General features: G+C 57.4%; 2 protein-coding genes and 1 pseudogene across 8 annotated transcripts in view; 1 reads left to right on the top strand and 2 right to left on the bottom strand.

Moving 5' to 3' along the window:
* The window catches only part of WBP1L (WW domain binding protein 1 like), a 70,381-nt gene extending 59,268 nt beyond the window's left edge, over window positions 1–11,113 (top strand). For all 6 annotated transcript variants that reach the window (XM_079312052.1, XM_079312053.1, XM_079312056.1 and 3 more), the window contains 4 exons: window positions 561–664; window positions 8,471–8,533; window positions 8,972–9,036; window positions 9,898–11,113. The gene's annotated coding sequence lies outside the window, so the exon portion shown is untranslated. The remainder of the gene's footprint in view (window positions 1–560; window positions 665–8,470; window positions 8,534–8,971; window positions 9,037–9,897) is intronic.
* On the bottom strand, window positions 3,711–6,766 carry LOC306805118 (steroid 17-alpha-hydroxylase/17,20 lyase-like; the record flags this gene model as incomplete). Its single annotated transcript, XM_079312504.1, is given in 9 exon segments — window positions 3,711–4,069; window positions 4,313–4,416; window positions 4,501–4,670; window positions 4,912–5,121; window positions 5,212–5,298; window positions 5,506–5,735; window positions 6,211–6,256; window positions 6,258–6,350; window positions 6,677–6,766. Coding segments are annotated over 9 exon segments (1,299 nt in total). The 3' UTR covers window positions 3,711–3,800.
* Window positions 6,246–7,571, bottom strand: LOC306805160 (steroid 17-alpha-hydroxylase/17,20 lyase pseudogene; annotated as a pseudogene). Its single transcript has one exon. The product of its transcript is annotated as a steroid 17-alpha-hydroxylase/17,20 lyase pseudogene (transcript).
* Window positions 11,114–11,186: the final 73 nt, after the last annotated feature.

Consider the following 11,186-nt stretch of genomic DNA (forward strand, 5'->3'; position numbering starts at 1 on the left):
AGTGGTGTGCCTTTTATGACTTCTGGACTTTTTTTGGCATTTAGAGGCCATAAAGAAAGAAATGGGGTGCAAACCATGTCAAGTGCCTGAGGAGCAGGACTGTTAATGGCTTTCAGTGCTTTAGGATTTTAGACCTGCAGCCAAGGGACAGCTGGTATGGGGAGAAGGAGTGGTGCAGGGCAGGACATGGGGCAGGTGACTCCTTGGACATACCCTGGCTGGTGACTCTTCAGGCAGGCTGAGGACTCCCAAAGCTCCAGCTTTGGAGCTTTAGAAAGGAGCTTGACCCTCATATATATCCCTGTGTAGGAAGCCAACATGGCCCAAAGAGAGCTCTTCTCCAAATGCACACTGTGTAAAATGCTGGAGGTGTGAGGACAAGGGCAGATGTCCATCTCCAGCGCTGGAGCACCAAACCCCACCCATTCCCAGTTCTAAGGGGTGTTTTATTGGGAGGCATAAATATGTAGTTTCAAAACAGAAGTGCAGTAATGCATCAGGTGTGACAGGAAATTAGTGTCAGTCTAGTGCTCAGTGTTCTGCTTTCCAATGTGCTGTAGGTGTGGCTGCCAGTACTCCATGAAGTCTGTTTTTGCTGGAGTCCATGGCATGTGTGGAGAATGTTTTTGGCCCCTGAAGTGTCTCCGAGGGCAAGGACCCAGCAGTGTCCTGATGGACTGGGCTTGTGTAGCCTGGGAAGGTGAAGAGCACAGTGTGGTGGCTCAGAGTGTCCCCTGGGCACAACGGGGGCTCCTGGGATCGTTGGGTACTGCAGCATCTCCTTGGTGTTCCCAAGGGACTCTGCAGCTCTGTGATGATGAATCTGGGAGGAGTGGTGTGATCTTCCTGCTGCATATCATTGCATGTTTGTACAACCCTGTGGATGGGTGTTGGCTGAAGATTGAGGAGGAGGGAATGGTCTCTTGATGCTTGCTGGCAGCCTGCTCTCAGAACTTTGCCTGCCTAACTGGAGGCTAAGGAAAGCTGAGGTGCAGTAAAGCCTCTGTGTGACACAGTCATCAAAAGCTTCCTGGGGCAGGAAGCCTGGAGAGAAGCAGAATGAGCAGCTCCACTGCCAGCATGAGGCTGTTCCGCCGAGCGATGGGAGATTTGGGCTCCCTGGGCACCCCTCAGCACTCGGGGATGTGAGTCAGGGGTTCTGAGCTCCTGCTCTGCACAGCCTGGGCTCCCACATCCGTATCTCCTGTGGCTCTCTGCATGCCCTGGCTGGGCTCATCCCAGCCTGACCTGCTCCCAGCAGTTTGGCAGGGAGCTGGGGCACAGTCCAGCTCCAGTGAATAAACTCCTTTGCTGCCCTGAATGAGTGGTTCTCCCCGAAGGCTGCTGCTTCCTGGTCCCCCACCATCACCTGTGCGCACATCCCAGGGAGGCTTTTGCCACTGTTATCTCTCTTTTTTTTTTTTTTTTTTGATTGGTTGGTTTATATAGGAAAGGCTTGGACCAGGCTGGGAGGGGTGGCAGACAGGCAGCCCCTGGCTCAGGCAAGCCCCACAGCATCCCACAGTGGGCAGCTGGGGAAGGCCAGGATGAGTTGCCTCTTGGTCAGAGCTGGTTCCCCCATCCTTGCAGCACAGCTCTGTGTTTATCAGATGGGACGGGTGCCCATTGCGGGGCCGTCGCGACGGTGGTGCAAGCGCTGCAGTCTCTGTGCCGGGGGGTCACAGGCTGTCTCTTCTTTCTGGGTTTGTTTTTGGCCAGCGAACAGCTGTGTCCTGAGGGCTGTGCTTACTCAGCTCTCCCAGCACCGTGCCTGCTGCAGAGCCCACAGGTATTCCAAGCGTCTCCTGCTGCTCTGGCCCTCACTCTCCAGCCAGTGCCTGGTGCAGAGAGAAGCCTCTCAAACTTGGAGGGCTTCTGAGCTGAGCCTGTGGCACAGCTGTCGGGTGGCTGTGCACCCCAAAATGAGTTTGTGCAGTGGAAAGACTCAAGCTTGCTCTGCCCAGCACCCTCAGCAAGCTGCACATCTGCTTCATCCCTTGTAGACCCCCTTTGTGTCAGGGAGCTGGAGCCTGTGGCCCAGGTGAAGCTTCCTGGTTGAACCAGGGGTTTGGGTGCAGCAGCACAGCCCTGGAGCAGCTGTCAGGATAAAAATGCCAGCTGGGTGATTCAGCAGTGCCTCTGCCTGCTCTCAGAGCAGGGAGCAGCCATGCCAGGGGCTGTTTACCAGCTCTCAAAGTGCCAGGCAGCTGGTTCTGGACACTGAATTTCCTCAGCAGCATCTCCTCCCCGTGGGAGGAGGTGGGCTGGGTGGGGTTATGACACCATCAGGGCCTAGCTTGGGGTGCTGGGATTTGCAGCACATGCTGGTCCCCTAGCCTAGGACAGCACATGCCAGCCCTGGCAAATGGGAAAGGTGGATTGTGAGAGGCTGTGGCTGGAGGCATTCTCCAGGTTGAAAACATCCCTGGTTCAAAGGTCCCCATTTCTGCCCCAAGGTGCATCTTGGCTTTTAGCACTTGTGTGGGTGCCTTGTCAAACAGCAAGGTGTTGGCCCTGTGTTGATTCTGGCAAGGAGAAAATCCTTTCCTTTACCATGAACAAAGGGGCACAAATGTGCTGAAGGTCCTGTTGATCCTCCTGGAGGCATCACAATGCTACAGGAGACTGGAGAGGAGCCTTCCTGCCACTGACAGGATCTGAGGCAGGGGAAGGACGAGGCTGGCATGGAGGTGCCAATCCCCAGGGAAACCCAGAGCATCATGTTTTCCCAAAGTCTATTCTGAGTCCTGTCTCCCTTCACCCATACAGCTTCAGTGTGTCATAGCAGAAGTGGAGGAATTGAAAACCCAGTGGCACCCATGGTGTGATGGAACCAGGCAGGAGAGCAGGAAGGTATGTGGGGCCCAGCCCTTAGAAGCCATCAGAGACTCTGTGCAGCAGTACTGGGGCTAGGCTCCTGTTGTGTTCCCTATGCCCAGCTTCAGGTGGGTCAGCTGCTCAATTCAGTCTGGGGATTGCCCTTGGGACAGGTATGTGCATGGCAGTTCTTCCTCCAGCTCCTCCCTACCACTTTGAGTCCCCAAGGAAATGGACTGGGAGGGAGGATGCTCCTGGTGCTGTGCCATGCTGCAAATGCATTGCCTTCATCATCACCCCCCTGCCACAGGCTGACAGGACCCATTTGGCATCAGATGCTGGTGTTGAAGGGGCTGCATGAAAGCCAAGTACTAAGGGTTTGAAAGAACTCAGACACTGAGCAGGAGGTTCAGTGGTGGGGAAGTTCATGTCTGCTTGCCAGCTAGCAAGAGAGAGGGCACAGAAAAAATGAGGGGGTGTGCAGGGCTGGGGTGCCAAATATTGCTGGGGCTTTGTGGGGCTTTCCCCTCTGCCTTGGCTGCTTTCCCTCCAGGGGCCCTGAGCCATAGCTGTGCAGCTATTTAGTTAAATATTAAGAGGTCAAGTAATAGAGAACCAGAAACCTAATTACACGCTGCCCTCCATGGCACAGTAGTTTTTGGCAAAAGCAAAGCAAACACGGCCCCTTGCGTTCCAGGAAGGTTGTGCTGCTGCTGGAGCGATGGCCAAAACCCAGGCAGACAGTGAGTGCTCAGGACAGTGAGCAGGCAGGAGCTCCATGCTGCTGCAGAGGGGCCACAGCCTCCCAACCCCACAGCTGTGGGACCACCACACATCTCACACTTAACCCCCTCCTCCATCTCCTGCCCAAAAAACCAGCCAGAGCCATGCTATGTTGGGAATAGATTTATCTAGACAGCCCCCCATCCATGGGCAGCCTCTCTGGTCCCACCCCCCTGCCTGGGATCCAGGGCTCCTCCCCATTATGAGGCTGCTTTCCAGGCCTCCCTCAGCCTGGCCTTCACCTGAAACTTCTGCACCTGCAGCACAACACCAAACTTGCCCTCCAGCGAGGGCAGGGGCTGGTCCTCAGGGCACTCAAGCGTGAACCTCTGCAGCACCCAGGCCAGGAAGAGGAAGAGCTCCATCTTGGCCAGGACTTTTCCCAGGCAGACACGGATGCCAGCTCCGAAGGGGAGGTAGCTGGGTGAGGGTGAATGGATGTACTGGCCCCGCTCATCCAGGAAACGGCCTGCAAGGGTAAGGGGTACCACTGGCATCAGTAGGGTGATCCCTTCTGCCTGAGACCTGCCCGAGTTCATCACATGTGTGTCCCTCCTGGGAGCTGCAGGAGCAGAAAGGTGCGAATGCCTCAGACAAGCAGGAGCAGGATCCAACCTCCCAGCACCAACCTCCCCCAGGGTTCAGCCTCTCCTGCTGTGCACCCACCCAGCCATCCCCTGGCCCAGGAGAGGATGGGGATCACACAACACACCAGGATTGAACTCCTCAGGCTTGTCCCACTCCTTCTCATCGTGGTGCACAGACCAGAGGTTGATGATGACCCTGGCACCCTTGGGGATGGAGTATTCCCCAATGCTGCAAAGCGGACACAGAGTGAGGCAGTGGCTCCCTCCCCAGAGTCCCTGCCCAGGGCCTGGATGTGCCCCAGGGAGGCCTCACCTGGTGTCAGTAAGGGACACGTGTGGGATGAGCAGGGGGGACACGGGCCGGATGCGCAGCACTTCGCTGATGGTGGCCTCCAGGTAGGGCAGCAGCGGGCGGTCGCTGAGGTGGGGGTGACGCACCAGGCCGATCTTGTGGTCCATTTCCTCCTGGATCTTCCTCTGGATCTGGGAGGAAAGCAAAGGCCAGTGTGGGAGCCCCGGAAGCAGGGTGCCCTGTGCACAGTGGAGCACACCCGGCATCATCAGTGTGTCCTGTCAGGCTGCGTGGGGCAGAAGTGCCCACAGCCTGATCCTGCTTATCTGCAGAGCCTGACTTCTCTTTTGGCACCCGCCTTCCCCAAAATTCCCCATGACATCCCTGGTGCTGGAGGGAACCCAAGCCCTCTCCATAGGGTGCAGACCCTACCTCAGGGTAATGGAGCAAGTAGAGCACAGCCCATTTGAGTACAGTGGTGGTGGTCTCCACACCAGCCCCAAAGATGTCCCCCACTGTCATGAGGAGGTGGTCATCAGTCAGCTCCAGGCCTGGCTCTGGAGGGCTGCTGTTCTCAGCACTGAGCCTCACTTGCAGGAGGGCATCCATGAGATCCTTCACGGTGTCTCCAGAGAAAGCTTCCTGCCGAGGGACATGCATGAGCCAGGCTGTCCTGGGCACCTGGCCCACCATCCCAGTTCCTGCATCTCCCTGTCCTGGCCCTGCTGGCACCTTGTGTTCAGTGAATTTCTGCTGCAGCAGCTGGTCCCGGACCTGGAGGCATTTCTTCAGCAGGGCCAGGTCCTTGTTGGGAAATATCTGAGGGAGAAAAGCACATTACAACAGGCTTTATCTCCAGCCCCTGCAGGCCCCCAGGCAGTTACTCTGTGCCCACCAGTGTGCTGGCTCTTGTGGGTCACCAGTACAGGGACCCTCCTGACTCAGGGGAGCTCCTACCAGACACATCCCAGCTTCTTCCTCTCATCTGAGGTGAGAAGAACAGATAGTGCCCACGTCCCTGCTCACCTGGAGCCAGGGGAAGATGTCCACCAAGCTCTCTTTGGCCACGGTGTCCACGATACCCTGGCTGTACTCCAGCATAGCCTCGAACTCGGGGTCCCCACGCCGGTAGGAGGAGTTGAAGCAGAGGGAGCAGACCACGTTGGTGACAGCCCGTGTGAGCTCGGGGGCCATGTCCAGGGCTGTGTCCTGTGCAGCGCTCAGTGTCTCACACAGGGATGCAGCCTCCCGGCAGACTGAGGGTGATGAGGGAGTGGTGATTAAGACAAGGGGGTGAAAGGGGCAGCTGGGGGCTGAAAGGAGAAGTGCCCTGGTCATTCAGGATGTGCAGCCTGCAGAGGGTAATCCCCAGACAGGGCTGGCCCCGAGGGGCTGGGATGGGCAGAAGAGACAATACTGGGTGTTGGGGAGGAGCAGAGAGAATGAAGAGTGTGAGGATGTCCTCCTGGGCAGAGTGGGGAGCTGGCTCCATGCCTCAGTTTCCCCATCTGTGAGGGAGGGGAACTAAAGTTCACGGTAGAAAACACATGGAGAGGTGTTGGTAAAGTGCAGGGGATATAAGGAGGGGGACAGAGCCTCTGCCTGGCAAGCTGAGGGGATACCAAGGGGAATGGGCGGAGCCACTGTCTTTCCTTGGTTCCCAGGGAATCAGGACACTTACGAAGAAAAATAGAGCATGGGAGGGAGCCTGGGGATGGAGGAGGCACTTACTGATCCTCTCGAGGGCGAGCGAGCCCTCCCCGAACATGGAGAGGGCCAGTGTGCACCAGCTTGCGCTGGAACTTCCAGAGGGGCCCGTAGCTGGCGAAGGCGATGTCCTTGCCCCCCCGGGACAGCAGGTCCGTGGTCACCTGAGGGACAGGCAGGTCCCAGGGTCACCCTGCTGCAGGGCAGCCCCGAGGACGTGGATGATCATCTCACCCCATCCCAGAAATGGTCCGGGGGGCTAGAGGTTAATACAGGCAGGCAAAGCACAGTTTGTGAGCTTTGCTTCCCTCTGCCAAGGACTAATAAAGAGGTTTGGGACAGATGTGAAGGGTTAGGGGTTCTAGGATGCCCAGGGAACTTAAAGTGTGCAGGGAGCCTGATAGTACCCAAACCCACATCCCGTTCCCCAGGGATGCAGCCAGCTGCAGGAAAAGCAGGCACCCTTGGGATGGAGGATGACAGGGCTCACCCTGGGGAACAGGGCACAGAGGAACTGCCCTGCCCCAGCTCGCTGCAGGCAGGATGGGGAGGGGACACGGCCCTGCTGCATGCCCTGCATCTTTCTTGGGAGCGTCCCCCGCCTCACCCCAGCCACAGGGGAAGGGGTCCCCAAAAACCTGCTGCCGACTCACAGTGCGGGCCGTCCGGCGAAGTCTTTGCCCTTCTTCAGCAGCACCTCCCTGGCGTGCCGTTAGCTGTTGACCACCACACGTAGTGGGAGCCCATCCAGAGGGCGTAGAGGCTGCCGTAGTGTCCCTGCAGGCGCCACAGCCGCAGGTGGAGCTGGGGTGCCCGGCCAGCTGCAGCAGGCTCCCCACCAGCGGCAGGGCCGGCAGGCTGCGTGGGCGCCCCAGAGCCGTGCCTGTGGCCATGGCCAGCGCGTCCCGCCGGCGGGCCAGCCCCAGGTGCAGAGCAGGGCCAGGGCCAGCAGCAGGGCGCCCAGCAGCGGCATGGCGGGCCCGGCTGCGGGCTGCGGCGCGCGGGGGGGCCCTTATAGCGGCTGCGGGGTCGTCGCCTTGACTCTGAGGCGGGCTCGGGCTCCTGATCGGGGGGACGAGGAGGGGGGAGCCGGGCGCTGGGCCCTGGCCAGCTCTGCAGCTGTGGGCACATGGCGGGGGGCGAGGGCAGGGGCCACGGCCACCCTGGGTGGCCATTGGGGGAGCTGCTTCCAGCGCGCTGGGGGCCAGGGGATGCCCAGGGTCGGATCCGTCCTTGGGGCTCCATCCCCAGGGCCCTGTGGTGGGCCAGGGGTGTGGGCACAGCTGAGCCCTCGAGGATGTGCTGGGTGCCGTGAGCACAGCCGGAAATCTGGTGAGGCACTGGAATCCATCCCCAGCCTGGGAGTGCCTCGACAGATCCGGGAGGAAGGGCAGCACTGGAAATGCTGGGAAGGCCGAGCATCTCTGATCATCAGCTCTTGTCAGTAGTGCTGGGGAAACACGGGTAGCACTTGGCACTGCTGGGCAGCCCTCGGCAATGCTGGGCAGCCCCTGGTACCATTGGTCAGCCCTGATCACTACACTGTACTACAGTTGAAGTACTGGCCAGGGCTGAGAAACCCTGGTCAGCGCTGATCAGCCTTGGTCTGTCCTTGTCAGTGCTGGGCAGCCTGTGGATGTCCGTGCCAGAGGTGATGAGGTATCCTGGGGGAATCATTTGGGAACAGAAGCTCCTCCCGGCAAGTGTTCCCGGCCACGGCGGGCCTCTGCGCCTTCCCGAGCCTTCAGGCGCCCGGCGCTCGCCGTAGCGGCTCCCGGGGTAGGCGGTGCGGGGCGGGCGCGCTAAGATGGCGGCGGGGGCGCGGCGGATGCCCAGGCTCGCTTTGGCACTCGGTGAAGGGGCTTCTGACCGAGAAGGTGACGAGCTGCGGCACCGACGTGATCGCTCTCACTAAGCAGGTGCTGAAGGGCTCCCGTAGCGCCGAGGTGAGCGGCGGGGGCGGGCGGGCGGGCGATTACAGGGCCGGAGCGGAGCTGGGAGCGGGAGGGCGGCGCGATGCACGCTGGGAGCTGTAGTCCGAGGAGGAGACGGGGACAGCGGGACCGGGATGCGGCACGGCTGGGCACTCCTCGCACTCCGGCGGTGGCAGGCGGGAGGGTGGCTGCCAGCTCTCCAGGGTGCCGCAGGCGCTCCCGGTGGATGCGCTCTCACGGATCCGCGGTGATCCCCACACGGTGTCACCCCGAATGTCACCGTGCCAGCCGTCACGTCGGGAAACGCAAAGCTGGGGCGTCTCAGCCTGGTCTGTCTGTTTGTCTTCCAGCTCCTGGGTCAAGCTGCGAGAAACATGGTGATGCAAGAAGATGCCATCTTGCACTCGGAAGATGTGAGCTGTGTCTTGTTCTCGAGCAGCAGTGTTTCTAGGACGGGAGGAGAGGAGGGTGGTAAGAGCAGTTTGCAAGCCGTGCTGCCAGAGCCCTGGAGGGAAATACTTGACTTCAGGCAGCCGGGCTGGTGGCCACAATAATTTAGTGCTTGCTCAGACCCAGTGCTGTGCACTCCCAGTGTCCTGCAGGCTGTTCGGTCCTCAAGCTGTGCCCTCTCTGACAGAAAGCTTGAGGGACTGTGGGCTGAAACAAGCATTCAGTGTCTCTGCTTGTCACTGGGAAAAGAAAGTGTGCCACTGCTGACAGATACCAGCGGGGGTGTTTTGGATGCAGTGCAGCAATACAGTGGTGGCTGTGCTGGAGGAACTCCCTGGGGCATTAGGATGGCTTGCATTGTGATTTCTGTAGGCATTCATTCTATGCTTTGTTCTCCACAGAGTCTAAGAAAAATGGCCATAATAACTACTCATCTGCAGTACCAGTAAGTAGGGGACACTAATAAGTAGGCGTTCTCCTGGAGGCTGAGTGCATCCCTCAGTCTTTCTCTGTTCTCCATAGAGACTTCATGAAGCTGGCAGCTCAGACTGATCCCTGTTTTTCAGTTCTTCATACCTGAGCAGGACCTAGAGCTGGAATTTTCAGCTCTCTTCAAGCTGTTTTGGGGTTGGGAGCTGAAATTTTTGCCTCTTTTTTGCTGTGCACTGTTTCTCCCATGAGTATGTATGATGCACCTGGGACTAAGAGGAGAAGCCAATGCTGCTTCTGTCCCCCAGAACTTAGTCCACAAAAATACCTGGAGTTTGGCCTCTTGAGCCCTTGTTCAATGTAATGTAAACCATGACTGAGATTTGTTTTTCTAATGCTCTTTTTGTCTTTCCTTTTCTCATCTAGGCAGGAAGCAATTCAAAAGAAGTGAGTTCTGGAAGGACTGGGGGACATGCATGTAGGGTTGGAAGGGGGAAGGTGATGGAGTTGGGTGGGGGAAAGCAGAATGGAAAGGTTTTTGCAGCTGCCTTTGAAGCAGGTGCTGGCCAAGTAGGGTAGCACTTCAGTATTGTGAAGAAATGGGAATTTGAGTGAAGAGATGGAATTCATACCAAGGCTTCCTTTAGTTTTCACTGATGTGATAGAGCATGTGAGGCTGCTTGTGAGAGGAGATGAGGGTGGTGGGAGCAGAGCCGTGTACAGCAGGGTGCATGAAATGAGACTTGCTTTGTGTGGACACAGAGGGGGGCCCAGGGACCCCAGAGTTTCTCTTTGCTGTAGTGTCAGCTCTAGAACTGCACTGGTCCCTTGGGCACAGGGAGCACAGCACAGTCTGGGAGCAGATCTCACCATGAATCTCCTCTTGCTTGGTGCCTAGCGTGGAGCGCTCGTCAAACCTTCAGGACCAGCTGAGTCACTTGCTGAAATGAAGGGGAGCCAAAGGCACAAGAAAACTTGACCAGCACTGAGGGAGTGAAGTGTCCTCTCCCCTCCAGACCCTGGGCTCATAACTATATCTGGATGATACTGGATCAGTCAGCTGGGATATGTGCAGTGTCTGTGTTTCTGGGCATGTGGTCCCTTCTTGTGTGCCTGCATCCACACCTCTGCTGCAGAATTCTCACCCACACCTGGTTGAAACAAACTTCCCTGAAGTAATTCCCAGTAATTCCTGTCTGCTTACTCCCCATGCTACATGAGATGCTCAGCCTGCACCAGCACCCTTGGCAAGAAATGCAGAGTTGAGGCATGGTGTTTAAATGAAGGTGCCTGCAGTTTGCCACTGGTCTTTATTTAGCCACAGAGGTGGCACAGAGTGCAGTTTATTTAGGGCATTTTAATCAGTGTGAGCTGCAAGTGCTGGGGCGGGTGAGAGGTGCTTCAGTGTAGGCTGAGATGCCAGTCTCAGCACAGGATTTCTGAAACCAGGAATCTAAGCACACACATCTGCCAGTGGCCTAGCTGGATGTGGTTTGACCATCATCCTCCTCAGAGGTTATCTTATTTTCCTCTCTGCCAAAGTTTGGAACATTATCCCTTTGCTAGCCCATATGTGCTGCATTTGGCCTTCAACTGCATTCCTTTTCCTGGGCTGCTGCTCCAGCTTCTGGTGAAGCAGCCTTGGCTGTTGTGTGTGTTTGTATCTGGTTGGGAAGGTGTCCAAAGGCCTGTCTGGGAAGCAGGCAGGAGAGCATCATGAGCTGGTGTGCTCAGTTCTGTACTGCTCTGTTGAAGACTAGTGACCTGTTCACATCCAGGAACAACTATAAATACTGTGTCTTGTTTTTGGTAATTCACATTATCTGGAGCACTTGAAGTGCATGGGAAGCACTTGTTTCCCTGAGTGTGCTTTTCACCAGCTGATAGGAGCAGGCGGGCTGAGAGCTGACACTGGCCTGCCACATTCCTGTTGGAATGCTGCTGGAGTCTGGCTCCTCTGCTGCAGAGCCTTCTCAGGCTGGATTTCACCATCCCTGCCAGTATTTTTGCCTTGGGTGACATTCTGAACCCAGCTTTGCAGGTGCACTTTGGGAATGAGAGTTTTCCCTGTGACTTTCTTGCTGGGAATAAAAGCTGTCCTGAGCACCACCAAACTGCAGCAGTCTGTCCTGGATTTTGTCGCTGGCAATCCCTGTGATCAGGGAGACTGTGAGGGGTGGTGGGTCT

This window comes from Erithacus rubecula (assembly GCF_903797595.1).
Source record: "Erithacus rubecula genome assembly, chromosome: 9".
Classification (NCBI taxonomy): Eukaryota; Metazoa; Chordata; class Aves; order Passeriformes; family Muscicapidae; genus Erithacus; species Erithacus rubecula.